Source organism: Cavia porcellus, unplaced genomic scaffold (assembly GCF_034190915.1).
Source record: "Cavia porcellus strain 051 isolate PalLab524CR breed Dunkin Hartley unplaced genomic scaffold, mCavPor4.1 scaffold_3, whole genome shotgun sequence".
NCBI lineage: Eukaryota > Metazoa > Chordata > Mammalia > Rodentia > Caviidae > Cavia > Cavia porcellus.
In genome coordinates, this window is record NW_026947486.1 from 67,383,378 (window position 1) to 67,409,589 (window position 26,212).

General features: G+C 37.7%; 1 protein-coding gene across 5 annotated transcripts in view; it reads left to right on the forward strand.

Annotated features, from left to right (window-relative positions):
* Nucleotides 1-977: 977 nt before the first annotated feature.
* The window catches only part of Mid2 (midline 2), a 91,731-nt gene continuing 66,496 nt past the window's right edge, over nt 978-26,212 (forward strand). For 2 of the 5 annotated variants that reach the window (XM_005002708.4, XM_005002709.4), the window contains exons 1-2: nt 978-1,122; nt 13,792-14,507. In XM_005002708.4, coding sequence (XP_005002765.1) covers nt 13,848-14,507 — 660 coding nt within the window. In that variant the 5' untranslated portion in view covers nt 978-1,122; nt 13,792-13,847. Of the gene's footprint in view, nt 1,123-1,391; nt 1,758-13,791; nt 14,508-26,212 lie in introns of those variants that run through there. The other 3 variants (XM_063246261.1, XM_013150209.3, XM_023564170.2) reach the window with 3 other exon arrangements.

The following is a 26,212-nucleotide window of genomic DNA, read 5'->3' on the forward strand; positions in this document are numbered from 1 at the left end:
CATTGTACAGGATGCATTTGCACTCTGTTGATTATGTCTTTTGCTATGCAGTTATTTTAAAATTTTTTATGTAGTCATATTTTTCCTTTTGTTTCCTTGCTTTGGGTGTGAATCATTAACTTTTACTTCTCAGAGGGCTAGACTTTCCTCAAGGTAACCAGGTTGTGATTTTTGTCTTATGTGCCTCAGTACTCTCTCAGAATGTTAAAGGAGAGTTAGCTGATTGCTATAGGTTCCCTGACAGTATAGACTCAGAGTTACCTTAGTTTTTCTGGACTTGAGAGAAAAATAGGAGGCCTGTGTGAAGGCATTGTTTCCACCTATTTTCTGGCTTCTTTTTCCCTTTTGCTACAAGTTAGAACTAGTTTCCCCAGGGACTTCCTGATCCTTCTTTTCCTTTCCTATCCATCTTGCAGGTGGAGCCTCTGAGCCAATGAGGTGAGCAGACAGGTTGACTTCAGACCAATGATAGGCTCTTGGGTTCCAAATTTACCAATCACTAGGGATAAGATGAATAACTAGCACTTGCTCTATTGTTCTCTTGTAATGAGCCTCTTGTTTTGCCTGTCAAGGATTTAAAGGTGCAAAATACCCCCACCCCATTTGGTGGCTTTAATCCATCTGTATAACTTTCGCCCAAGGCCAATAAAACACAAGCACTCTCTTTGTAAAAAGAAAAAAAAAAGGTTAGATTTCCTTCAGTTGTCTACCCTTTTGTGTCTTCTCCACTATTTTTGTTTTACTCTGTATTTAACTTTACCTAGAGGATCTTTGCGGAGGACCCGGCTTGTGCAAAAGCCTTTTCCTACAACTTGGGGTTTTGTGAGGCTAAGGGTGCTGGTGATGGGAGAAGACTTTGATCATAGTGTTCTGCATTTTATATTTATTGTGGGCTCTCACTCGCCCCTGGTCTTTCTCTTTTTTTCCCTCTCTCTTTTCTTTCTCTTGTCTCTTCTCAGTTTCTGTCTCTGTTTTTCGGTCTCGTTTGCACTACACACACACACACACACACACAGATACGCGCGCGCGCGCGCTTGCGCGCGCGCTTCCGCCAAGGCTCCTCTCGGTGTGTCTCGGTTCAAAATGACAGGGCGCTGGAGAAAAGGCTGCTGGAATCAGCTGGTAGGTACTGTAGTAACCCGAACCCCACCCACCCATTGCCTTGCTTGCTCAGGTTTCTCCGGTCCTTCCTGCTAGGGGAGAAAACAAGTAAACGCGCCTCCAGAGGAGGGGCTGGGGGAGCTGGGAGTGGCAGGGGCGATGGAAGGTGAGCCAGGGAAGGTGGCCTGGCGCCCTTGCTGCCAGAGCTCCTAGGAGGTGTAGCCTCAGCCCTGTTTGCACCCACTCCACCCCCCTTTTCGAAGGGGTTGCTTCCCCCCCCCCACCCTGCGGCAGCGGAAATGACAGTGTGGTGCTGTTGTGGTGTCATGGTGCTGTCCCTGGACTAAGGGGCGAAAACTCTTAAGTTTAGCCCAGGAGACCTAGCTTCGGCGGCGTCGCGGTTGCTGTGTGGCCCCCTGTGAGACGCGCGGGCTGGCGGATCAGTGCTGTGGTGCGGGGGCGGCGGCGGCGGTGGCGGAGGCAGCAGCGGGGAAGGCAGGCGGCGGCCTAGAGTGGCGGCGGCGGCAGCGGCAGCGGCAGCGACGGAGGCCCGGGAGCTGGCTCGGGAGCCCTAGCCAGCCCGCTGCGGAAGCAAGGCGAGCGCCGGGCGCTCTCGAGCGCGCGTAGGAGATGGCTGGCACCCGGGAACGCTACGGGTAAAACGCGCCCCCTCGCCGCAGCCCCGGGGGTCCAGCGTTGCCACACGCTAAGGGCTCGGCCCGGGCTTTGGCAGCTCTTCAGGTGCCTCCGGGGCCCAGTGCTGGTCAAGGGCTGCTGGGCTCGGTGGAAAGGGATAACAGGGCCCGCGAGGTTCAAAGCGACAGCTGCAGTGGCCCCGGCCCATCACCCGCTCCCCGTCGTGCCATTTGGGTGAGGGCGTCTGCTGCTGCTCTTCTGGAACTGAGTTTGCACTCCCGAGTGCCAGGCGGGGCGGCCTGAGCCTTGTCGCGCTGCTGGGCCGGGCCGGGCCGGGGGCGCTGGCACTAGAAGGGCTTCCTTGGATTCTGGGCGCTAGTCTGGGAAAGGGCACCGCCGCCTTCCCACGCTCCCGCGGTCTGCAGTTTTCTTGGCCTGGGCGGCGCCCCTCGGTCGGCAGTCTATCCAGCAGTGCTGGCGCTGCAGCCTGCGATGCTGCGGACACCCTGCCGGCGGGAGGCGGGAGGCCCAGCGAAACTTAATCCTTGTTCTCTGCTCGAAGTGCGATACTGCAGTTTCTCTTGGGTCCTTCCTTATTTCTGGCCTAGCTATGTAACCAGTTCTGTAGGGGAAAGGGAAAACTTACGTATGTCTACAGGACAGACTGTAACTAAGCCAGGGAAAGCTGGGGTTTTTCCATTTCTGGCTAGTAAGTAAATAATGGCGGGGTAGATTTACAGAAACATTACTGGTGATGATCTGGGTTAGGTTACTTAGCTCTTCGTGAGCAGCACATTATTTTTTGGAGGCATCTCTTCTTAGAGCAGGCAGTGGGGATCGTAGGTGGTTGGGCTCTTTACTTTTTCCACATTGCTCTGTTCTCCTTCGTAATCATCTTGTTTTGCCTCGTAACACCTTGTAGCACGCTTCATCTGCCAACGGATCTCGGTGTCCCCCAACATTTCTCTATCAACTTGTGTACTCCCAGCCTTGCAGCTTCTTGCTTCTCAATCAGATTGCCTTTTTGAGAATTTCTGAGTGTGGGGCCAGTGGATAGTGATGACTTTGTGTCTCTGAGGAGGCGCCCTCATGAAGGAGTATGTTGGGAACTGTAACTAGACAAGAACTATATGAGCGTTAGTTTTTTTGTTTCTCTATTTAGAACACAAAGGCTGCCTTTAACCCCTTCTGTACCCTCCCAGTACTCTAAATGGTTTTCTGGCAAAGTTCCACTCTCCTACCTTTCTTTGTTGGGGAGCTGTTTTGAGCTGCCTCAGAGGATTTTCCCTCCCCAGTCCTCTTTCTACTTCCTCTTCAGTCATCACTGCCCTGAGGGAGAAAGTGTTTCCTAATTTTATGTATTCCTGTCCAATCAATTAGCTTAATACAGAAACATACTGTGAATTAGAGTTCTCCTGATTGTTCCTCCCAAATTGAGGAGCCAAGAAGATCAGAATGCTCACCCCAAATCTGATGTTGCCTTGGCTTTATGGCAATAGGACATTCCTATGACCTTTTTTCATAATTGATGTATTTGTATAAAAGACATGATATTATGTACAGGATATTGTGAGTTTTGGCTTGGTCCTTTGATGATGAAAGATTCTAAAACTCTCAGCATTATACTTTTCTAAGAAAGCACCTGATTTACCTTTTCTTGGATTAGTGGATGGACTGGATGTAAGTAGGAATCCTAGTTCACAGCAACCTTAATTTGCCATTATTAGTCCCCCAGGAGTTTAATTCTATCATTGTATATAGGTCCTAACTCTGTTTTAAACTCCTCAATGCATGTATAAGAGGATAAAAGTATACAAATAGGTATATAGAGTAGTGGTGATGATTTTGTGTTGTGTATGATATCTAAGATGCTTTCACTTAACAATCTGAGTCAGACTCATTTGAAAACATAACTTTAGAGGCTGGGGATTTATCTCAGCGGCATATATGCCTGCCTTGCAAGTGTGTGGTCGTGAGTTTGATCCCTGGTACCGATAAAAAAGAAAAAGACCAAAAAAAAAAAAAAAAAAGAAAGAAAGAAAAGAAAACATAAGTTTAACGATTTTTAGCCTATGTAGGGGCAGTCAATTAATTTCTAATAAAATGGTAAAAATAATTTCAGACCTGGCCATATAAACATGATTAGCATCTAGCAACAGTGAGTCAACAATATTATACACCTATAATGTGCACAGTTCTCTGCTGAGTGGGCTGAGATTCCAGACTTGGCACAACGTTTTGTCCTCTTGTTTGGTCAAGACAGAGTCCTTATTTCTGCTTCAGGATTAGGATGTAAGAGCGCTGTGTTGGGCAGGGCAGAAGTGAAAGACAGAAGGGTTGATTGTGTTTCTCCTATTTTACTTTCTTGATGCTAGAATTCTCATTTAGCATGTTGTACCTTGCAAGGCCACCTCCAGGAAATACTGTTTCAAATCAGAGTGACTTGGTTGCTTCATAAACATATCATCAGAACAGTGAAAATTGATTCAGATGAAATTGGTTTAGTTAATCCCTCTAAAGCAGTGCAACTTGCTCCAACTTGCAGATTTTAAAGTAGCACCAGTAGAGTCTCATAATTGCATCCAGATATTTCTGGGTAGTAAGTCTGTCCATTCCTTCATCCCTCCCATAAAATCTGCTGACACCACAACTGAGAAGGAAACTACAGAAGGAGTATGTCTTTGTCACTCAGCAAACCTTACTGGCTTGCTGAAAAGGAGAGAATGCTGTTTTTTTTTTCATTCTGCCCCTTCAAACTTAAGTTTTCTCTTATTCAATTAGAACATAGAGCTCTAGAGAGGGTGAAGACAGGGCTGAGGCATGGAGTATGTCTCAAATGGCTGTTCTTGGAGGTACTTGCATGAATTCATGTGTTTCTGTTACTCAGATTTTATGGATCTTGATAAGTTCCTAGCTGTTGCTAGCTGGATTTGGCTACCAGAGGAGGCCCAAGGATTTGCCATTTCCATTTGGTGTTATATTTTTGTCCCCTCGTTTGTACAAAAGAAAAAATGAGGCTTTGTCTTCACGAAGCACATTCTTACCTAACTTGGGTGTTTTGACTTGGAACATTGCATCATCAAAATTTGAAGTATAACATGTTCATACTGGATATACTGCAGTTCAGGAGAGTTCAGAACTATTCACTTTTTGATGGATGAAATTTTGATGACAAGATATTATTGTATTACTGCTTATTTCAGATTTCTCAAAAACATTGTGCTCATCACTGACAGTATACAGAAGAGACAAGAAAACTATTTTTCAACCAGTGTGTTGGGTTGCACCTTTGATCTTTGAGAAGATCAAATGAAGTGGTGTTAGGACAAGAAATTTCAACTCCAGCTATCCTCCAGACTGCTAGTTGTATTTAGTTCCCTTTGTTTCCAAGGGTTAGTATATGTTTACTCTTATTTTTCTGTATTAAAACTTTGCTAAGAGTTTTCTATGGGTTCTAGAGGTCTGTGACACTTTCTGTTACATTTTTCATCTTTTTTATCATAACCGTAAGTAGATACAATATTTCTGATGGTCTTCCAGATCCTTCATTTTCCCTTAGAAATCCTATAAGGTAGTATAAGATGTTGTAAAGTATGGGGGGGTGGAGGGATTTTGAGTGGTGCTCCAGTATCTCACCATTTCTTCTCCACATGGGGTGAGTTCACCTGAATACACACTAGGATACTGGTTTAGCCTAAGCAGATTAGCAAAGCACCATTTATAAGAGTTATTCCTCTTGGGTTCATGACGACCTGCAGCATTCTGACTGCCTGACCCTGGGGTTTGTCTCTAGCCTTTTTCCTGCAGGTCAGTCTCTGGTTGATAAACAGCGTCTCTAGTGTCTGGGACATTCATTATCTTACAGAGACCAGATGATCTCATAACAACCTCATTATATAACCTAAAACCCTCCTGAAATACATAATCCAGCATTTGCAAATTGGCTTGTTAGGAACATAATGTATAGCATGGCAGATATGCCGGTGCAAGACAAGCAAGTATCTGAATATATACCAACCCAGAGATAGAAAAAAGGTTTACAGTTCAGAATTCGCAATCACTTTTTCTATAGCCCTTTGTTCAGTGTTGCTAGGATTCATGTGGTTCCCAAGAGAGTAGAAGCTTGATTTCAAATAGGCTTCTGTTCTCTGTCCCTTGTTTCTGACCTGAACTTTGGGTTCTCTCAGTATAACATTCAACAGTATGCCCTACATACATATATGTTGCCAGTTTCACTCTGTGGAAGTAGAGATAACTGCCCATCCAGGTGGACCGCTGAATTTTTAAAAATGCACAAATATTTCATTGGGAAACAGATTGGGAAAAGCTGCCCTAGAATAGCTGAAAAGCTGTACTAGAAGCAATAGGTAAGTTTAGTCTCCATTTGTTCCTCAACCTTATAACCTTGCAATAATAGTCAGCATTAAAGTGATAGTGCTATGAATTGTGCTTGAATTCCTGTCAAGTATCAGTTGTTACCCTGATAAATTCATTTCTTGGTCACTTAGATTAATCTTTTGCATTCATATCAGATTTAGGGCCTTTAGTTCTGCTATTTTGATATTAACTTTAATGTTTATGGTGACTATATTGTATAACATACCCAATAGTTGGATTAGGAGCTAATTACTGAGAAGAAAAAAATACCATTCAATTTATGCACTATAAAATATTAAGTAGGCTTTAATAATCTATTACACAGGAACTGTCTCTGGTGATCAAACTTCAATCTTGAGTTTTCCCTTTGTATTTTGAGAACTTAAGAGAAAAGAACTGAGATAGTTCTTCTGATGGGGAGATCCTAGCCTAAGGGGAAAGTCATATGAGTATAAAAAACATCACAGTTAGGCCCATGCTCCTCTGGAAATCATTTTGGAAGTGTGATTTTCCTCCATTATGTTAACCATGTGTTTGGGGGTAAATTTCCAAACACTTTCAGAATTTTAATAAGCTTCATGTCTCTCATATGTGAATGTATGATGAGATACTAATATCTGTAAAACAGGCTAACAATTTTATTTTATCTTTACATGATCATCACAAGAGCCTGTGAGATGTATAGGGCACATATTTTTTATTCAATAGATGAAGAAGCTGTGGCCTGAAACGTTTAAATATCTTACCTAGTATTGCTCAGATAATTCATTTTACATCCAGTACAACAACCAGGCTCTATTATGAGGATTAAATGAGATAATGGCTTTGAACCCATTTGAAAAGTGTATAGTACTATGCAAATGTAAGGTGGCTATTATTAATTATGATTACTGACTACCTATTCACTTTTTTCAGGGTTTCTTCTTTTAGCCTTCATTCTATAGAGTGACAATTCTGTACATTTGTTGCCTTTTATGTTCTGAAACTACTTTTTGAACTTCATAAAAGTCTTTACTGAGCATAATGTTTTAGGATTTGATTTTGTCCTCTTTTCCAGTTCCAAAAGGTGCATCATTATTTATACTGACACGGGACTCCTGCAACCCTCATGACTGTCTACAGGAATAGTTACTGTATTTTCCTTGAGGTGTAACAAATCAAACCACTCACTGTATTTTAATACCTTGACTTAGGCAAAAGAAAATTGTGAAATTTTTTCCCTTTCTTTTGGTGATAGCTTTTCCAATTACACTAATAAATAAGATACAGTACATGTTTTTGTGAGCTGGTTTACAATAATCCAAGGTGTCTTTCCTATGTGGCAGCATATAACAAGAGCTCTGTAATAATAAAATGTTAGATTTGGAAAGCATCATAAGGAGGTCTTCTGTTGATTCTAGTCCAAGTTGGACAACATTTTATAGTTGAGGAAACAGTAGATTAAGCCAGGACTCATTTGTTCATTCCCCTAGGCAGAAAGGCAGTTTCAAGTATTTTAAGAAAGTTCTCCGGTGAGGTTAATGTTACTATCCTGAAGAATATTTATTTTAGATAGAACATTAAAAAGGTAAAACCCTGCAACCTAGTTCAGTTACCAGTGTACAACTCAGAGGTCAGGCTTGGTTTCACACTCCCAGATTTTCTGTGAAGAGGGTCAGACTGTGGCTCCTCAGGGAGGAAGTGAGAACCCATAGCCATGCTCTGCAGACATAGAAAATTAAAACTAAATAGACTATTAGCTGTTAGAATGAGAAGGTGATTAGTTACGCTCAAATAACATTTGAAATAATAGAATTCTGCAAGTGCAGATCATAGCTTCTCTTTTTATCAGTTAGCTAAATGCTGGATTTGGAGGGCAATACTGAAATCATCTTGCAAGTACAGAATGCATTTTAAAAAACATCTTAACCACTGTCATTCAAACTTCTTTTCATCCAGGCAGAGAACTTTCTAATACCTTATCAGTGGGTATATTCTCATCTATTTCCTTTTTTGACAGTTCTCAGCCTGAAGAGGGGTGCAGGATACAGATAAACCATACAGAAATAATTACAATCATAGTATGATAAAGCAAAAGCTAATGCATAAACATATATATTTAACTACACAGCAGTAACTAGATGATTTGGAAGGGAATTAGTCACAGTGTACACATGCAGGACTTGTCTCTTCGTGTCCTCCCTTCCTCCTTCCCTCCCTCCCTTCCTTCCTTCCTTCCTTTTTTTCTCTGGTTTTTGAGACAAGGATTCACTGCATAGCTCAGCTGTCCTTGAACTCATGATCGCTCTGCAGTACTGGGATTACAGGCATGTGCCACTAGGCCTAACTTTTATTTGTTTCTTAATATGACAAATGGTTCTGCCCTCTCAGGAATTTTATTAATGCGTTTTTAATGACAAACCATTGTGTATTTTGGAAAGTTTCATGAATGTGTTGTTGGGTCATACACTTTCAGTTGTCTCTGCCTTGGTCCTACTGTCTAATGTTGCATAGATAAATGATACAATTTTTTTCAAAGTGTCCCATGAATAATGTGATTATTATGTGCTGAAAACATGTACCAATAAAAATTTTAAAAAACTGGGAAAATTTTTTGAATTTGCAATATATTTTGCCACGTGACTTCTTCATGCTAAACATATTTTGTGGTGACAGGTGTTAGATATTTTTCAGGAATCATGGAAAAATTTTTGAATGAATAAAATTTTGGAGTTGAGAATTTTATAACACCTTTTGATCATTAAAATTATTTCAGGATATTGCAAAACCTAGACAGGGAATCACTGACCTAGAAAAACTGAAAGAAATAAACAACCTAATAGAGTTTATAAACTCTATCTAATTAACACAGTTGGCAGTGTATAGTGGTTAGCTATTTACATTCTGGAGTCAGACCCAGGTTTGAATCTTTATTTAAATTGATGTATAATTAGTAAATCATAATATTCACCATTTTAAATGTACAATTCAGTAGTTTTTAATATGTTCACAAAGTTGTGCAACCATCACTATCTAATTCCAAACCATTTTTATAATCTGAAAAAACTCTGTACCAGTGAATGGTCACTCCACCTCCCTGCCTCCTGGCCTCTGACAACCAGGAACAGAATGTTTTCTATTCCTATGGGCTTGCCTATTTTGAGTCTTTAATATAATAGGAATCATGCAATATATGACTTTTTGCAACTGATTTATTTACTTAGAATAATGTTTTCAGGGCTCATCTATGTTATAACATGGAGCAATATTTCATTCATTTTTATGGCCAAACAAAATTTGATTGTGTGGCTATACCATATTTTGTATATCTGTCCATCAATAAATTGACTTTTGGTTGTTTTCCTTTTGGTCACCAAGAATATTGGTGTTGTGAATATTTGTGTGCAAGTTTTTGAATTCGTACATTTTCAGTTCTTTTTTTCTCTTTTTTATTTAAAGAGAAAAAAAGAAAGGACATAAAAAACAAAGCAGTAAAACAGTACAAATAATACAGTATTTCAAGAAAAAAATATACAGTAAGAAATCACCAGTTAACAGGTTACATATTATCTTCCCAGGAACAGTTGTCCAAATTACAAAATTAAAGCATATAAAGTGGACATTCATACACATTTTCAGTTCTTTTGTGTATGTACCTAGAGGTAGAACTGCTGTACACTTAACAGTTTTAGGAACTGCCAAACGATTTCTCAAAGCTCTACCATTTTATACTCCGTTCAGCAATATGTCTTCACTGACACTTGATATTCTATTTTGCTCTATTATAGCCATCCTCCATGTATGTCAAGTAGTATCTTAATGTGGCTTTTTATGTAAAGCATTTTACATAGTACTCAGAATACATGACTCTCTCTAGCTTAAGAAATACGTTATCGATAATTACTGAATACCTAGATTGTGGGAGTCACCATGCTGTTAACAAAGATATAAAGTTATACTAGTTAATCTTTTTATGTTGTTGTTTGCTATTTGTAAATATTTTTTTAAAAAAATGTCTATTGGGGCTGGGGATTTAGCTCAGCAGCATAAGTGCCTGCCTTGCAAGCAAGGCAGTTGTGAGTTCCATCCCTGGTACTGATAAAAACGAAAAAGACAAAAAAAATGTATATTTAATTTCTTTGGCTATTTTTAAATTGGGCTGTCTTTTCTATTGTTGAGTTGTAGAGTTCAGTATATTTGTAGATGCTATATCCATAAAAGCCATGATTTACAAATATTTTTACCTATTCTGTGGGTTCTCTTTTCACTTCGTTAATGAAGCTATTTGCAAAATTAAAGTTTTAAGTTTTGATGATGAACTAGTTATTTGGATTTTCTTTGATTTCTTATTCTTTTGGTATCATCTAAAAAACTGTTTCCTAAACATAAAGATTGACACTTATCTTTACTTTCCAGAGTTTTATAGTAGTTTTAGTCTGTATGTTTAGGTCATTGATACATTTTGAATTACTTGTATGTATGTTATGAGATAGGGCTTCAGATTCATCTTTTTGCCTGTGGAGATCCAGTTGTCCTAGCATCAGTTGTTAAGGAAATTATTCTTTCTTTATTGAATGATTTTGTAATACTTGACAAAAATAGATTGACCATAAATATATGTGTTTATTTCTCCGTATTTCGAGTATGAATGTTAGCTTTGTTATTTGCAAAGAAGTGTGATCATGTGTAAATTACCTTTTCTTAAATAATAATACCTACTTTTTAGAAAATCATGAAAGCTAAATGAGATAATGGATGTAAAGGGTGTTGTAAAGATACTTAGAGCCTCATGCAGGCAAGGAAAGTGGGGGAGACTTGAAAGAATGCCTAAACATTAGGTATAACCAGATGGAGATTTCATAAATGAGCGAAGAATAAACAGATATTTGAAGAAATTGAAAAAGTATTCAGTTTACCCAAATTTCCTAAAGCAGATACTATATTATATTAAAATAGAACAGACTATAAATAGTATTAAAATTACTTAAAGCAAGCAACAGACTGTAACCATCTGGTATTATTCTTTATAGAGCTGAAATAAGTTAAGCTAGGTTACTTTAGAGTACTGATGCTTGACTTTTCTGTCAAGGACTCTTATGATAATCCTTTGAAAGCTGTAGACAAACTGTCTCCCTGGGGAAAATGTGTATATGACATTCACATAACATTCTTTGTTTCAACACATAGGCAGGCATCCCTTTTAGTAATGCTACTGACCAATTTAGGTAGTTTCCAACCCTGACATTGAAGAATGCAGACATCTGCTCTGGAAAAGATAGTGATAGAAGTATAGTGTGAAGTGGGGATGGGTCTAGAGGAAAGAGATATGATTCTAGAAGAGACCGGTACGAGGCAGGCAAATTCAGAGGGAAGCAGAGATAAAAACAGAAGTGAAAATGTACTGTTTAGAAACCCTCTTATAAATAGTCAAGATAAACCTAAATGAAGGAAATGAGATGGTTGAAATAGGGAAAGAGCACAGACATTGGCATTAGATTGACCTGTACTCTGGGTACTGGCTGATTTACTTGATGACTCACAATCTCATTTTTCTAACTATATGGTAGATATAATACTAATTCTTCTCCAAGGTTTTCTAAAAGAATAGATTGAAATAATATTTGTGGAATGGTTTACGTAGGACTCATAATACAAGAAGTACTCAATAAATGCTATATCTCCTCTTCTTATTTCTAGTTAAGGAGTTCGTAATTAACAGTTATTAAATACATAGTTTGGAAGAGGCACCATGCCATGAACAAAAATGTGAAATTGTTGATGCTCTTGAGCAGAGAGAGGTAGTTAAAAAATATGTATGTAAATGAAATAAAACAATGTTTTGAAAGCCACCAGTAGTTGAAATGCTAAATGTGTAAATAAGTGAATTTATAGGTTTTTAGATTTGGAATTTGGTGGTATTCACCAGACAGAGAAAACGAAAAGGTAGTAGATTCTTTAGAAGGAGTTGTGCTTCAATTCTAAGATTCATTTGTTCATATATATGTATATGTATATATATATATATATATATATATATATATACATACATAAAATGAGTTTTAACTTTTTTATAGGTGAATGCTATAGACGTTATAAGCCACAAAATCCTAGGAACACTTTTCAAGCACTTGTAAACGGTAAAATAAAAATACCACACATTTCACCTTTTTTAAAAAAAAAAGTAGTTATACAAACCTTTGAACCTACTGAATTGAGAGTTGCTGCTTCATAAATTTTTCCCTTTTACAGTTCAGTTTACTGTAACTTTTCATTAAATAGCTCAGTACGTTTAAAAGGTTCAGCTTTTAGAATGTACATCTGTTATACTTATTCACTCGTATAATTGTACTTAGTATTCAAGTATCTTGTGAAAGTGATGTATCAGATATCACTGATACATGAGAGTATCTGAACATATACCAACACAAAAATACAATTTTAAGCCCTGGTGTAGGTTTCTAGTAGTATGAGATATTGAACAAAAGCTTTTTCTTTTCTATAAATAGAGTTGCCTTTTACTTTTCTATAAATAGAATTAACATTTTCAGCCAATAAGCTGTTATTTATATTTTTCCTTAGTTTAGACTACCTTAGAACAGGCATATGGATTTTAATTACTAATGACAGTACATATTTGTGTATGTGGCTCAGAAATACCAGTTGGAAGGCAGAAAGAGTAAGTGGTTAGTTTCTTATTGGTTGAGGTAATTTCTTTTGCTCTCAGGTGTACACTAAAATGAAGGTTATCAGTTTTGAAAATTTCTGGCTGCTTACGTTGCTAGTTTGTATCTAGATCCAGACTTGCATCTGGTTGTTTTTGACAGAATGGAAAGACACATGGGAGATGAGCTTTAGAGCAGAATCGTGCTAGTTTATAGGTTAATAATAAAACGAAGATAATGTCACATGATGATATGACTTTATCATTTATCAGCAACTATTACTGAGTAAGTCATAATGCTGAAGTTCTTTCTCATTCGACTTGATGAAATTAAGGCTTTTCTGAAGGTAAGAAGAAAGGAAAGTGAAAACTACCATCTTTTGTCTCTAGTAACTCAGTTTATTAGAAATGGAATGGAACAGAAATTTCGATATGTGGTAATAGGAAATAACTGAAGTTCACATTCTGAAGAACTTATTATGAACTTAGAACATTTTTTCTGTAGCTCTCTTTTTTATGCAGGCTTTCCGAATGGAGTCATTTCAGGAAGTAGAGTTAATTTGAAATACGGCCCTGTTTTCCTTCCACTGGTTGTGAAATAGAAGCAGCTCTTATATCTTGCCTTGAAGTGAAATAGAAAGCAATATTGGAGAATGGAGATTGAGAATTTCTAGGGCCTCTGGCTCATCACAGTTCAGAAGAGATGTCAATGGAACATATGGGAGAGAATGATCCATATGGGAGAGAATGATCCATGCCAATGTTATGAACTGGAATGGTAACATTAATCAGGAAACCAGGATTCAGAATTGGCCATTCAATTCTATTTATTAGTGCAGGAGAATAAATTTAGGCACTTGTCAGAAACAAGATTTGAAAGGCGAGAAAGGCCTTTTGATTAATTCCAAAATCACTTTCTTATGGCCCAAGCATCCCTAAGGAGTCCAGTATGTAAAGTCTCCAGTGGTTAGAATATAATTATGACCTAGCCACTTTAATTTGGAAAGGCTTAATGAATTGCTTTGTATTCCTTGTAGGTGAAAACCCAGCCTCCGTGGTTCTTAATGCTTCAGCAGGATTATTTTCACTAAAGATGGAAACACTGGAGTCTGAATTAACCTGTCCAATCTGCCTCGAATTGTTTGAAGACCCACTTTTGCTCCCATGTGCTCATAGCCTGTGCTTCAACTGTGCCCATCGCATCTTGGTCTCAAACTGTAGCTCTGGTGAAACAATTGAACCTCTCACTGCTTTCCAGTGTCCTACATGCAGATATGTTATCTCACTGAACCACAGGGGCCTGGATGGTCTCAAAAGGAATGTGACCTTGCAAAACATTATTGATCGCTTCCAGAAGGCTTCAGTAAGTGGGCCTAATTCCCCAAGTGAGAACCGACGGGAAAGGATATATAGGCCCAGTTCTGCCATGTCTAGTGAGCGAATTGCTTGCCAATTCTGTGAGCAGGACCCGCCAAGGGATGCAGTGAAGACTTGCATCACCTGTGAGGTCTCCTACTGTGACCGTTGCCTGAGGGCCACACATCCCAACAAGAAACCTTTCACCAGCCATCGCCTGGTGGAACCAGTGCCAGACACACATCTTCGAGGGATTACCTGCCTGGACCATGAGAATGAGAAAGTGAACATGTACTGTGTATCTGATGACCAATTGATCTGTGCCTTATGCAAACTGGTGGGTCGTCACCGAGACCATCAAGTTGCATCCTTGAATGACAGATTTGAGAAACTCAAGGTAAGGGATCTGGGGACTATCCCTTACATAAGTTTGAGCCTTCATATATAATTATACAGTTATCAAGTGCCCTAATAAAATGGGTCATTTTTCCTATCTGATGAGTGAGTTAACTCCAAGTTGTTCTCATGAGGAGCAACCTACTCACCTTAAAGCTCTCATGAGAAATTTTCCGTTGCATAAACTTGATTAATATACTTCTGGACAATTCTGAGGGAGGTAGGCCATGGCTTACTCTGTCAGTAGTCTGTCCAGGGAGGCAGTATCTTCTTTGAACTGTCAAGTGACATTGAACAATACGTATCTTTGCTGTGATCTTTCTACCTCTTCTTTTAAGTGAGTTGCTGTGTAATGTGCTACAATTGGCATATTTGCTGATTTGCATAAATTTGGGTGTGTCTATGTAGGTATAGGTGAAGGTGTCTGAGTCTATGTGGATGGTAGGTGAGAGATTTTTATGGAGGGCTTTAACAAATATTTGTGGTTGCACATTTATTATAGTGCAGAAACAGAAGTTTGTCATTAGCTATTACAAATAGCCATTAATCATTTAACACAGATCTAACTCTAAACTTGCCTTACAGAAGAAAATAAACAAAAAAGAAACTGGTATACCGTGAAATCTGGAGGGATAGTCAAGCATCTAAACTAAAAATGTAAACTGAAGCAATATTTAATAGAGTATCAAGTCTTTGGCCAGTGTGTTTTATTGTGGGCAGTTAGACAGAAGCACTTGTTTGCTATCCCTGCCTCAGTTGTTCCAAGTCTTTCATTTATATCTAGTGGACGATTTTCTGAAGTTGTGCTGCATGACTTTTATATACATTTTTCCTTCCTTTCCTTCCTTTTCCTCCCCTCTCCCTATTTTGAGAAAGAAGGATAAAATGAAAACTGAGGTTTGTGAACAGGGTGAGAAAGGGCATTTGAAAAGAGGGAATGGGAATGGGAAAAAAAGAGGAAACAAGGTATGAGAAAGTGAACATGTAAATTTCTCTATAATGAATTTGGTCTTCTGTATACTTAAATTGTATCAATAAATTTAAAAAGCAAGAAAAAAACACTGAAAAAATTTATATACAAGACTGAGTGCCTATTTCTAAAGTTTTCCTATTTTATGTTAACAAATGTCAAATATAGCAAATTGTTTTATTCCTATTGTCTACCTACTATGTGGTATGATTTCTCTTAAGTAGGAAACTAGTTAAGGATTCTCATAAAAATAAAATATGGAAATGGATAGTAAGACTACCACCTCAAAATAATGCTTTAAGATAGAATGTAAGCTAGAAGAAAGACCTAAATAGTTTGTAAGTGAGACCAGAATGGAGTAGAGATTTTCCTTCTGCCATATTCTGGAAAATTCATTCAGACTCAACATAAAAAGTCACACACAAGCTTAAATATTATGTGGTTTCTCTTATGTGAGAAACTCAAATTATAAATGAAGATCAAAATAAAAGAAACATAATAAGAAATAGATATAGATCCTTTTCAGATAGGAAGGGGATTGAGAGATGGAGGGGGAGGGAGGTAAGGGAAAGAGATGGAAAAAGGAATTAAAATGTGCTAGGTACATGTACCAACTCCACACAAGGAATGGAAACTTGTTCTATAAGCATGTACCAATAAAATTAAATTATGTTGATGAGAGTAGCAGTAATATAGGATACATGTTTTCCTTCTATAACTTGTTGTAGGTAATCTTGAGAGTGGTCACACTGACAGTGGTTTGTATCTATTTGATTATTGTTTTATATTTAATGAGCATAAAATTCAGTGTTTATCTTTTGTGTTCATTGAAGGTGATACTTTCATGTAAAAGCTGAAGAGGGGAACTTATCTTTGATTTCAGTTTTTAGAATCTTAAAATATTCTGTCTTGGGCTGAGCCCTATACTTTAAAGATGCATAAAGTGAGGCTTTACTAATATATGTGATTTGGTTAGTCACAGGGCTGGTTAGTAGTACAAGACCTGTATCTGAGGCTCAGGTCCTAGACGGTGTTAACTATTCTTCCTATTGTACCCTACTGCCACTTTTTTCGGATGTAAGTTTTTCCCAGGAAGTATGATTTAAAAATTTAACTTTATGCTCTAGAAACTATACATTTCATGGATCATAGATAAATGATTATCAGGATGTATTGTATAAACTTACAGCTTCACAATGACAAAAGATGGGGGTGGGATTGTAGAAAGAATGGAAGACGTGGAGAGGATGGAACAATCTCTGCCAAATATTTGCAGGTGTTAGGACTATAATAAGGCACTGGCCTTGAGAGATATTCCAAACAGAAATATCTGTATCCGTATGTACTGCTGAGATAACAAAAAGACTGGATAGAGTAAGCCTGTATCTACAGAACAACAGCTATTTGAAAACATCTGATGATTGATTAGACATATGGCATCATGGAGCTATATAGGGATAAAAAGAACACAAAAGTATTTTGTCAAAAGATGCTTCAGTCTGTGACTAAACAGTAGTTTTTGCAGAAAGGCAGGACAGATTTTTTAATAATTCTCATTTAATATTTTGGGATATGTGCAGAAGATTCTGATTATAAATTAAATGGAATCTATTTTTACTTATTTTTGGATGAAGAATGGAAACATATGAATCATTCCCAATTATGTGGTTTGTTACATTTTCTAGAACATCTTGGGCTTTGGGGAGAAAAGGGAGGTCTGCTTGTGTGCATGTGTGTGTTTGGAGGGAGTCACTCTGGACTTGGTTTGGTGCCAAATGTAGAAAGACAGTATTTCTGCATGTTAAATAGAGAGGAATTGTGACTTTTAGTGCCATATATAGTCACTTCTCTGGGTTAATTTTAAAGTAAAAAAGCATTTACGATTATCCTCCTAATCTGCTTGATTCTTCCCTAAGGATATAGGAGAAAGCTGATTGGTGGGAGCTATGAGGACCCTGCCCCGGCATACTCCCCTGGCCTTAGGAGGAGCAGGGAGTTCTGTTAGGACAGGGAGGAGTGATAGGGCACACACACACACACACACACACACACACACACACACACGCCTACGTATACATACAATCTCAAGGAGTTTGTCTCTGGGTAGTAACTGATACGATGTTTATTTTTACTTTTTACTTCTGGAGCTTCTTTTTTGGCATTTATAATACCTTTTATAATAATCTCACTGATTAGGATTAACGACCGCTGATATTTACTTGTTCAACAAAGAATAAGGAAGCCATAATGTTACAGATAAAAAAAAAAAAAATTAGCTTCTCTTCTTAATATATATTCAATGAATTCAGAGGGCTTGGGATATTTATATAGTTTTATGATCTTATTTAACTATGTAGTCTACTTATAAGGTTAAAATGCATGACAGATGTCCCTGAGAAGATACCAATGATTCAATTAATTCTTCAGTTTCCAAGAATACTTGTATTCCTGACAGTCATTATAGTCGTAGGGCCTATCATAATACTTATTTTCTCCATTATCTCTCCTTTTTCCACTTACTAGTCCATACACACACACACACACACACACAGACACACACACACACACACGTATTATGTGTATATATATATTTTTCATGATATATGCTGCATTTCTGTAAAACTGTTTCACATTTCAGAATTTTCATCCTATGAGATCCTCTCTTTATAAAATGTTAATGTTTTTGTATTACTAAATGTTAGCTTTATAAAAGCAGGTAAAATTTCAGTGGCTCTCTTTTGCCAATAGACTTCAGTTTGATATTCTAAGTGCTATACAAGTTGATTTCATGAAGACCATTTATCTTTTCCCCTTAAAACTCTGAAGCAGCTTCTTTCATTTACCTAAGTGAGGCTCCTTACTGCCTGCTAAACAACTCATTTTGTTTTAACTTTCATTAGCATTCTTCCTTTGGCTTGCTTAGAAAGTCTACCTACTCTTTAGTGTTAAATTCAAACTCCACAAATCCAATCCAACACACCTCAAGTACTTCATAAATTCCTTGAGGCCAGACACAATGTCCTTTATTTTTCTAGCATCTTCTTAATTATCTAGCATACATATATAATGCTAAAGAAATCCAACTGAGTTAAGTCCTCATAATGGTTTTTTCAAGAAGTATACTAGTGACTGTAACTTACTTCAGTTCTCATCTTAGTAGATTAAAAATCGTATGAATACTTTAGAAGTCTGAAATAAGTCTCCTGTGAACTACTGACAATCTTCAGAACCAGAGTGTTAGCAAAAGTATGGAATGTCTTTAATTGTGAGTGCCTATTCATTTTGATTGCCAGATTTTCCAACTGCCTAACTCTATGGTCACATCTATATAATCAGATGTGATTAATGTAGTTCTTTTCAAGAGTGATTTCTTCATATTTTCATGCTCACAGCCTGCCAAAAATATAGCTGATGAAAACCAAGGAGAATAGAGGAATTTTCTGAAAGGAATAAATAAGCTTATTTCCTTATTCTCTTTACAGTTACCCAAATTTATTATTATAAATAAATCTTAACTGAAGTTAGATTTACATGTCAGGAACATTGTAAAATATTACCTGACACTGGAATAAAGTTTTTGGCATGAGGAAGTAAAACACTCTATCTATAGAGACTGAGACAGAACAAGAGATGGTCAAACAAAGAAAGGAGATATGAGACTTGGGAAATATTCAGAGGAAAACCACAATTAGAGTTAAAATGTTGAAAAATATGACATTGTAAAATTTTATCACAGTTTGTTATTTGTCCTTCCAGCTCAGTCATCCATTCACTCATTGTCACTCAGCCACCATCTCTTTCCAGTCATTTGTCTACTCACTCACTTGACACTCACTTCTGTTGCCAAGATAGACATTCTCTCCACATTTGTACGAATGAACATTTGACTATTTCTGAACCAGTATACATGTGAATGAAAATGTAAGAAAGAGAAATAACTTTAGAGGGACTGGTTTGGGAGAGGGTATATTTTCATACTTGTATGTGTGCATTGTTATGTGCGAGTGTGTTTTCTGCATCAGTGGTAGCTAAGAATGACCCTAGCTGAGTGTCAGTGTGTCTGTGTCACTGTATGTGAGGATGAGTTTGTGATATCTGTTGGAAAGTTCAGTAGGAAGGGGGCATGAATGTTAGGAAAGCTTTCTGTGGCAATCCTAGGGAGGATTAGGTCCTTATTTAGAAGCTCTGCTGAGGTTAGAAATAACGCTAATAATTAAACCAGGAGACATATACTTTTTTTTTTTTATCTTTTCCAGGAAGGGTCTCACTATGCAGTTCAGGCTGGACTTGAGCTCACTTTGTAGTACAAGGTGGTCTCGAACTCACAACAATCTTCCACCTCAGCCTCCCGAGTGTTGGGATTACAGGCTTGTGCACCATACCCGGCTCTACATATACTTATAATAAGAAAAAACCTTCAGTTGGAGGCTAAGATGGATTGCTATCCATGCAGGAATATAAAAATGTATATCTTACTCTCACCTGAATTACAGTAGCTAAATATAATAAAAGCAAAATATTTGGGCCCATAATATTTGGGTAGTGATTATAGTGAACACAGGTAAATGAGAGTGGGGCCAGTCTCTTTCAAGGTATTTCTCAGCTAAGCCAGTATTTGATTCATGATCATGAAATCATTACTGCTTATAGAGCTAGCTTCTTAGCCTTCTCTTAACAGCTTCAGTTAAGTGTCAACTATCAAGTAAAATATATGTAAATCTGCATGTGTTTGATGTATGTATGTGGGTAAGAATACACTTTACTGGTACACTTTAGTGGTTGCCCTGGCTCTTCATACATTAGTATTAATAGGATCCTGTATTGGAAGAGGTTTTCTGTTATTTCTTTGATTTGAAAGGAAGTTTTAAATTTTTTTTATTTTAAAGAGATTAACATGAAAGAGGACATAGCAAAGCGGATCAGAACAGAACAATTTAAGCAACACAGTATTTCACCACAAGACAACCCGATATAACAGCAGCTACCATAATGTCTTTCCTTGAAATAGTTGAGCATACCCTCATACAAAATAGTATCAAACATAACAAAATAGTATAAAACCATTAAAGTGAATGAAAATATTACAGGGCATTCAGAACCAAGTAACAGAAAATGAACAATGGTTACTATATTATCCCATTGTCCATAAAAAATTATTTATACTACCACATGTGTTAAAATCCAATAAGATACTAAATGGTGGAAGGTTTTAAAGGAAGTTCAACAAACAGATACTTCTATTATCAATGATCTTATCTTTGTTTTCCTGATTTTTTTTTGTTCCAAGTTGTCTCATCAATGTCTGAGAAAGGCCAACAAGCATTAATTTAAGAACAATTTGCGAAATGTTATCTCAGATTATTCTTGAGTTGACAAAAATCCTATGTGTTAGTGTTGGGCAAAAAAAAAACATACTACAGAAATATAATTTGGTGAGGAAAGTTTGAGGAAACAAGAACTATTGAACCTATAGCAGTGAAATTTGAAAGGCAAAATGTGATGATGGCCTTCAAGTTCACGCGGAAGGGTCATATAATGAGGTAATGGTCTTTGGTTCTTTGTCTCCTATGGTGATAGAATGACCAATAAGTAGCTGTATGCTGGTGTACACCTTTAATTCCAGTACTCTGGGAGACTGAGGCAGGAGGATTATTTTGAGGCTAGCCTGGGCTATGTAGTGAAGCCCTGTTTCAAAAAAAAAATCAAAACAACCAAAGAATGACCAATAATTTAAAACGTAGAAACAGATATTTAGACTAGAGATTCATTCAACCAACATTAATAAAAATTTACTTCGTTTATAAACACTTTGGACAGTGTAGTAGGATCTGTGCCACAGAAAATAAGTAATCATTTCTCCCATAACAGGACTTTGAGCTTAGGGAATACAGACAAGTAAATGGAAAATTCTAATTTAGTACGGTAAGTACCATGACAGAAATTTGCACAAGATACACTGAAACACAGAGGACAGGTCAGGGAAAGCTATCATCAAGCTCAAAACTAGAGGATCACAAGTGATTTTGTGGGAGAAGAAATGTAAAACTAGAGAGAGTTCATGAAGAAAGAATTGAAAGAACTTGGTGAATACTGTGTAGTGGTTACAGATGATGGAGAGAAAGAATTAGAAAATAACTTTTGAGTTGGGAATGTCTGAAGGATGGTGGCATTGAGGACAGAAATGGAGGAAATTAGGAAGAGGTAGCAATTTTGGTGAGATGCTTTCATTTTAGATTTGAATTTAACATTATTGTGTGTTGTTTAACATTCATTCACTCACTAGACATTTACTGCACATCCATTAGAATATCTGTTGAGCACCACGAGATGTGTTGAGGCCGTAAGAATACTGACAGCATAGTCTTAGCCATGATATAACTCTCAGTTTAGTTTGAGGAACAAACAATTAAGGACACAGTTAAAAGGCAATGAGAGTGCATAGGAGACACAGTAAAAGAGACTTTAGGTTGGTTTATGACCATGTCTCCCCATCAGATTATGAGAATGGGGACAGGGGAAGGGTAGTATTCTGTCCCAAGAGAAGAGAAGAGTTTTTCCAAACATTTGAAAGAAAGAAAGCAAGAGAATACTATACTCTGAGAACTGACAAGGCCAAGTGTTCTTTTCCAAAGTCTGAATTTCAATGTCTAAAAATTTAGGGCTGGAGAAATAGATTTGAGAGTCTTCAGCGTGAAGATAGAACCATGCAGTAGTAAGCTGAGTAGGAGCCAAGGATTGAGTTCTATAGCACTCTTAAAGTCTAGAAATTAGACATGAGGGAAGAGTAAATGAATGACTAAGAGGAGATACATGAGAGGCTGGCATTGAAGAAGAATAGCGCAAGTGGAGTACAACCCTAAAGCCTGCAGGAAAGTAGAGTTGGCTTTAACTCACTATCCTGAGAGTTATGAAAATAAACAGTAGATTTATATTTTTAGTACAGATTTTTCTTTAGAAGGTCCAAATAATAATTTACCCATTTAAGCTGGAGACTTAATTATGCTATATGCCAAAAGAGTTAGAAGGAGAAGAATGTGGAATATGATACCATTTCTAATAAGGGAGAAAGGGAAGTGTGGGTCTTTGCTCCATGATTTCAGAGCCTTTTGAAATGAAAAGAGGTGGTCATTTATTTCATCTGGCTTGAGGGTCTGGTTATTTTCTAAAAAGTCTCAAGAAGGGTAGATAAATGAGATATATATCTAGTATATCACCTCCCTCTCCTTCCGGAATTGGCCTGTGTCTATACAACAGCAAATAAATGTTTGGGGGAAAGAATAAACTCTGGCATAAGGGTGTGGGTTTTAGTTTGTGGACCAGATGGTGTGTTCTGTTGTTGTAAGGCCATATGAAATTGATATATAAAGTGACAAACTGAAATAAAAGCAAATAAATATTTTAAGACAAGCAGTCAAAAAAGAAGGCAGAATATGACCCTCAAAGAATAAGTGAAAAAAATTTAACTTCTGGCTTTTGGAAGAACTAGAAATGTCAGTGTATAGAGAAGCTGTCAAAAAGAACATGTCAAAGAGTAGTTATAAGGTCACTGGCTCAGGTTATTTTTAAGAATGAAGCTATCTTCTGACAACTGGAAAAACTCAGGTTTCAGTATATTAGCTTTTCTTCTCTTCTTTACCTCTCCTCCTTACTCCTTACTCCAGGGTTCAATTCTCGCATCAAAACCCTTAGAATCTCACCTAGATTTAAACCATATTCCTCTTGTGCCTTTCAGAAAGCATAAAGTATACAAACACTTAATGGCCTTCAGCAGAACAAGGAGAAAGGCTGTACCCTTTTTTTAGTCTTTGAGACTTACTGTGTCTTGGCAGTGTGCCTAAGTGTGCTAATATATGTGTGAATACATTTGCCTTCTCAGAGCATGGCAAGTAGAGATCAGAGATCAGTTTGTGCCATAAGAGAAAAATCATTCTTGCTTTAGTAAAAAGCTGGTGTTTTGTTGTATGGCTTTCTTTGTTTCTTTTCCTTTCTTTCTTTCTTTCTTTCTTTCTTTCTTTCTTTCTTTCTTTCTTTCTTTCTTTCCTTCCTTCCTTCCTTCCTTCCTTCCTTCCTTCTTTCTTTCTTTCTTTCTTTCTTTCTTTCTCTTTCTTTCTTTCTTTCTTTCTTTCTGCCTTCCTGCCTTCCTGCCTTCCTGCCTTCCTTCCTTCCTTCCTTCCTTCCTTCCTTCCTTCCTTCCTTCCTTTCTTCCTTTCTTCCTTTCTTCCTTTCTCCTTTTTTCCTTTCTTCCTACAGAAAAACAAACTCAGGACCTTGAGATTGCCAGGCAGGTGCTGTGCCACTGAGTTTTATCCCAGCTCTGGCTAAGTTTCCTAAGGGAGCCAATGAGAAAGTGACCTGAAGTAATCTCTGTTTAGAGGAGTGGGGAAAAATAGTAATTATTTAGGAGGGTTAGAGAAACCATTTCTTTTAATGGGATGCTATCTGGAAGAACAGCCTGTGTCAGCCTTCCTCAGGTCACAAAGTGTGTTACTCTTTGGGAAAGGTACTACACAGCACAAAGATGCTGAGTCTATGTAACACAAATGAAGTGGAACTTGGGTTTAAAAAAGTACGATCAATGTCATTTTAGCTATCTTGGCCCTGTTAAAATCCAGGCAAATCTTCCCCTTATTTTGTGTTGTTTACACACGTATATGATTTTGTGAGAGAGAGCGATGCAGTTATTTGCAAGTGAAGAGGGTCTCAGATGCATAAGCTAACATGGTTTCTGTACTCTCACAATGGGGAAGCACAGACAGACACTCTCAGAGGTAACCTCCTGCAACAGGAAATGGGAGCGTCCTCCTCTGTCTGTCAATCTCCTGTCCTCATTTCCTCCTAAAAGATATCACCATTCCAATCTTCCCTGCCACTTTGGCTCTCTTGCTGTCATGGTTCAACTGTCCTGAGAAACTTGTACTCATCAGGCTTGAACAGAGTGAACTTGGCCCACTCATTAATTGGACCATATAAGAAAAAAGCAAAACAAACCAGTTCTCAAAATTGAACAATATGAAAGAGACATACTTATTTTTACATACTGAGATTTTACACACAGAGACATCTACTTTTATTCAGCTGCAGCACAGACATGATAATTACTTGGTCAAATCATTCAAAACTAGAGTGGCCCAGAATTTTTAGTTCTAAATGATTTGTTAGTGCTAGGGATTATAAGGAAAGCGTTAGGAAATAGACTGCATAATTGCTTTGATTCTCTACTTCCCCTTGCATATGTTCATTACTAGGAATCAATTCCAATTTGAGAGGAGGTTTTAATTCTTTGTAAATGAATAGGAAGTAGGTAAATGTTCCATGTTTTCCTCAAATTATGTCTAGTAGTATAAGAAAACAGTGGCAAAAAGCCATTAACAGATGGTGTTTTCATTAGCCAGTGATTTATTTTTCAAAGCATTTCATATTAATGAAGCAAGGTTGAAATTACAGTCATCTTGTCAGTTCCAGTTCTATGCTGTTAAAAATGCACTGACATCCTCCCAATTTCTAGGAGGGCAGAGCAAACTAACCATTTGTCATAATCTTTGATGATAACCTAGGGCCCATGGTCTAACCAGACCCAAAATTATGAGTTCATCCCTAATTTTTACTTTCAGTGGTTTTATGGAAACTGAGTCTTAGTTCAGAGCTATACATGAGGAACGCACATGAGACATCTTAGTTCTGCTCTACAATTTGAAGTATTTTGAGATATCAACTTCATAACCAGTTTTGCAGCAGTTTAACATATATTTGTCAAACATATTCTCCCCATGAATTCCTATGTGTGAACAGGAGTATTTTACAGTTGGAAACACAGATTTATAATATTGTCTCTGCTCTGAGTTTAGCGATCTATATCATAGTTATCTAATAGGTCAATATAGTTGTTGGTGATACGTGGAGTTTCCATTAATATAAGAATTTGGACCACTCTGCCAGAGGAGAGCATCTATGGATTGAATCTACTACCAATTCTCATTCTGTAATTGAAACTAGCCCTTTTGGCGAAACTCAGTTCTATCATGTTCACTTGATAGCTGAATTTTCAAGGAGGAGTCTAGACTTGCAGCCCCACTTTGTCACCACAGACATACTCTTTAACTTTGTATGATTTAGCATTTCTTTCCAAAACTCTGCTGAAACTGCTTCTTCAAAGGTTATCTGTGGCCTCTAATTACCAACTCCAGCTTCCTTTTATTAGTCCTTGTATTTCTTTTATCTCTGCATACCTGGAAATTGGAAAATCTTTTTTTTTTTGAGACAGGGTCTTACTATGTAGTTCCTTGCATTGAACTCACTAAATAGCCCTGGCTGGCCTTGAATTTGCAGCAATCTTCTGCCTGAGCCTCCTGAATATTAGGATTACAGGCAACACCATGCCTGTCTGGGAAATCCTTTTTTTTTTAAATTTTATTTAAGAGGAAAAAGAGAAAAAACAAAACAAAACAAAGTGGTGTAAGGGTACAAGTAATACAGAACTACAAAAAAAAAAGTAAGAAATCACCAGTTAATAGATTACACATTATCATCTTAGAGATAGTTCTTAAAACACGTTTCTCTTCATTGTCTTAGCTTGGCCAAGACCTGTATTACCAATTACCTTGAGTATTGTAGCCTCCTTCTAACCACTGTCCTTGCTCCCAGGCTTCTTTCTTTCTATCCACCCCATGTGTTGCTTTGTTAATGTTCTAAATGCAGACCTGATTGTACCATTACCTTGTTCCTCAGCCTTTAGCCTT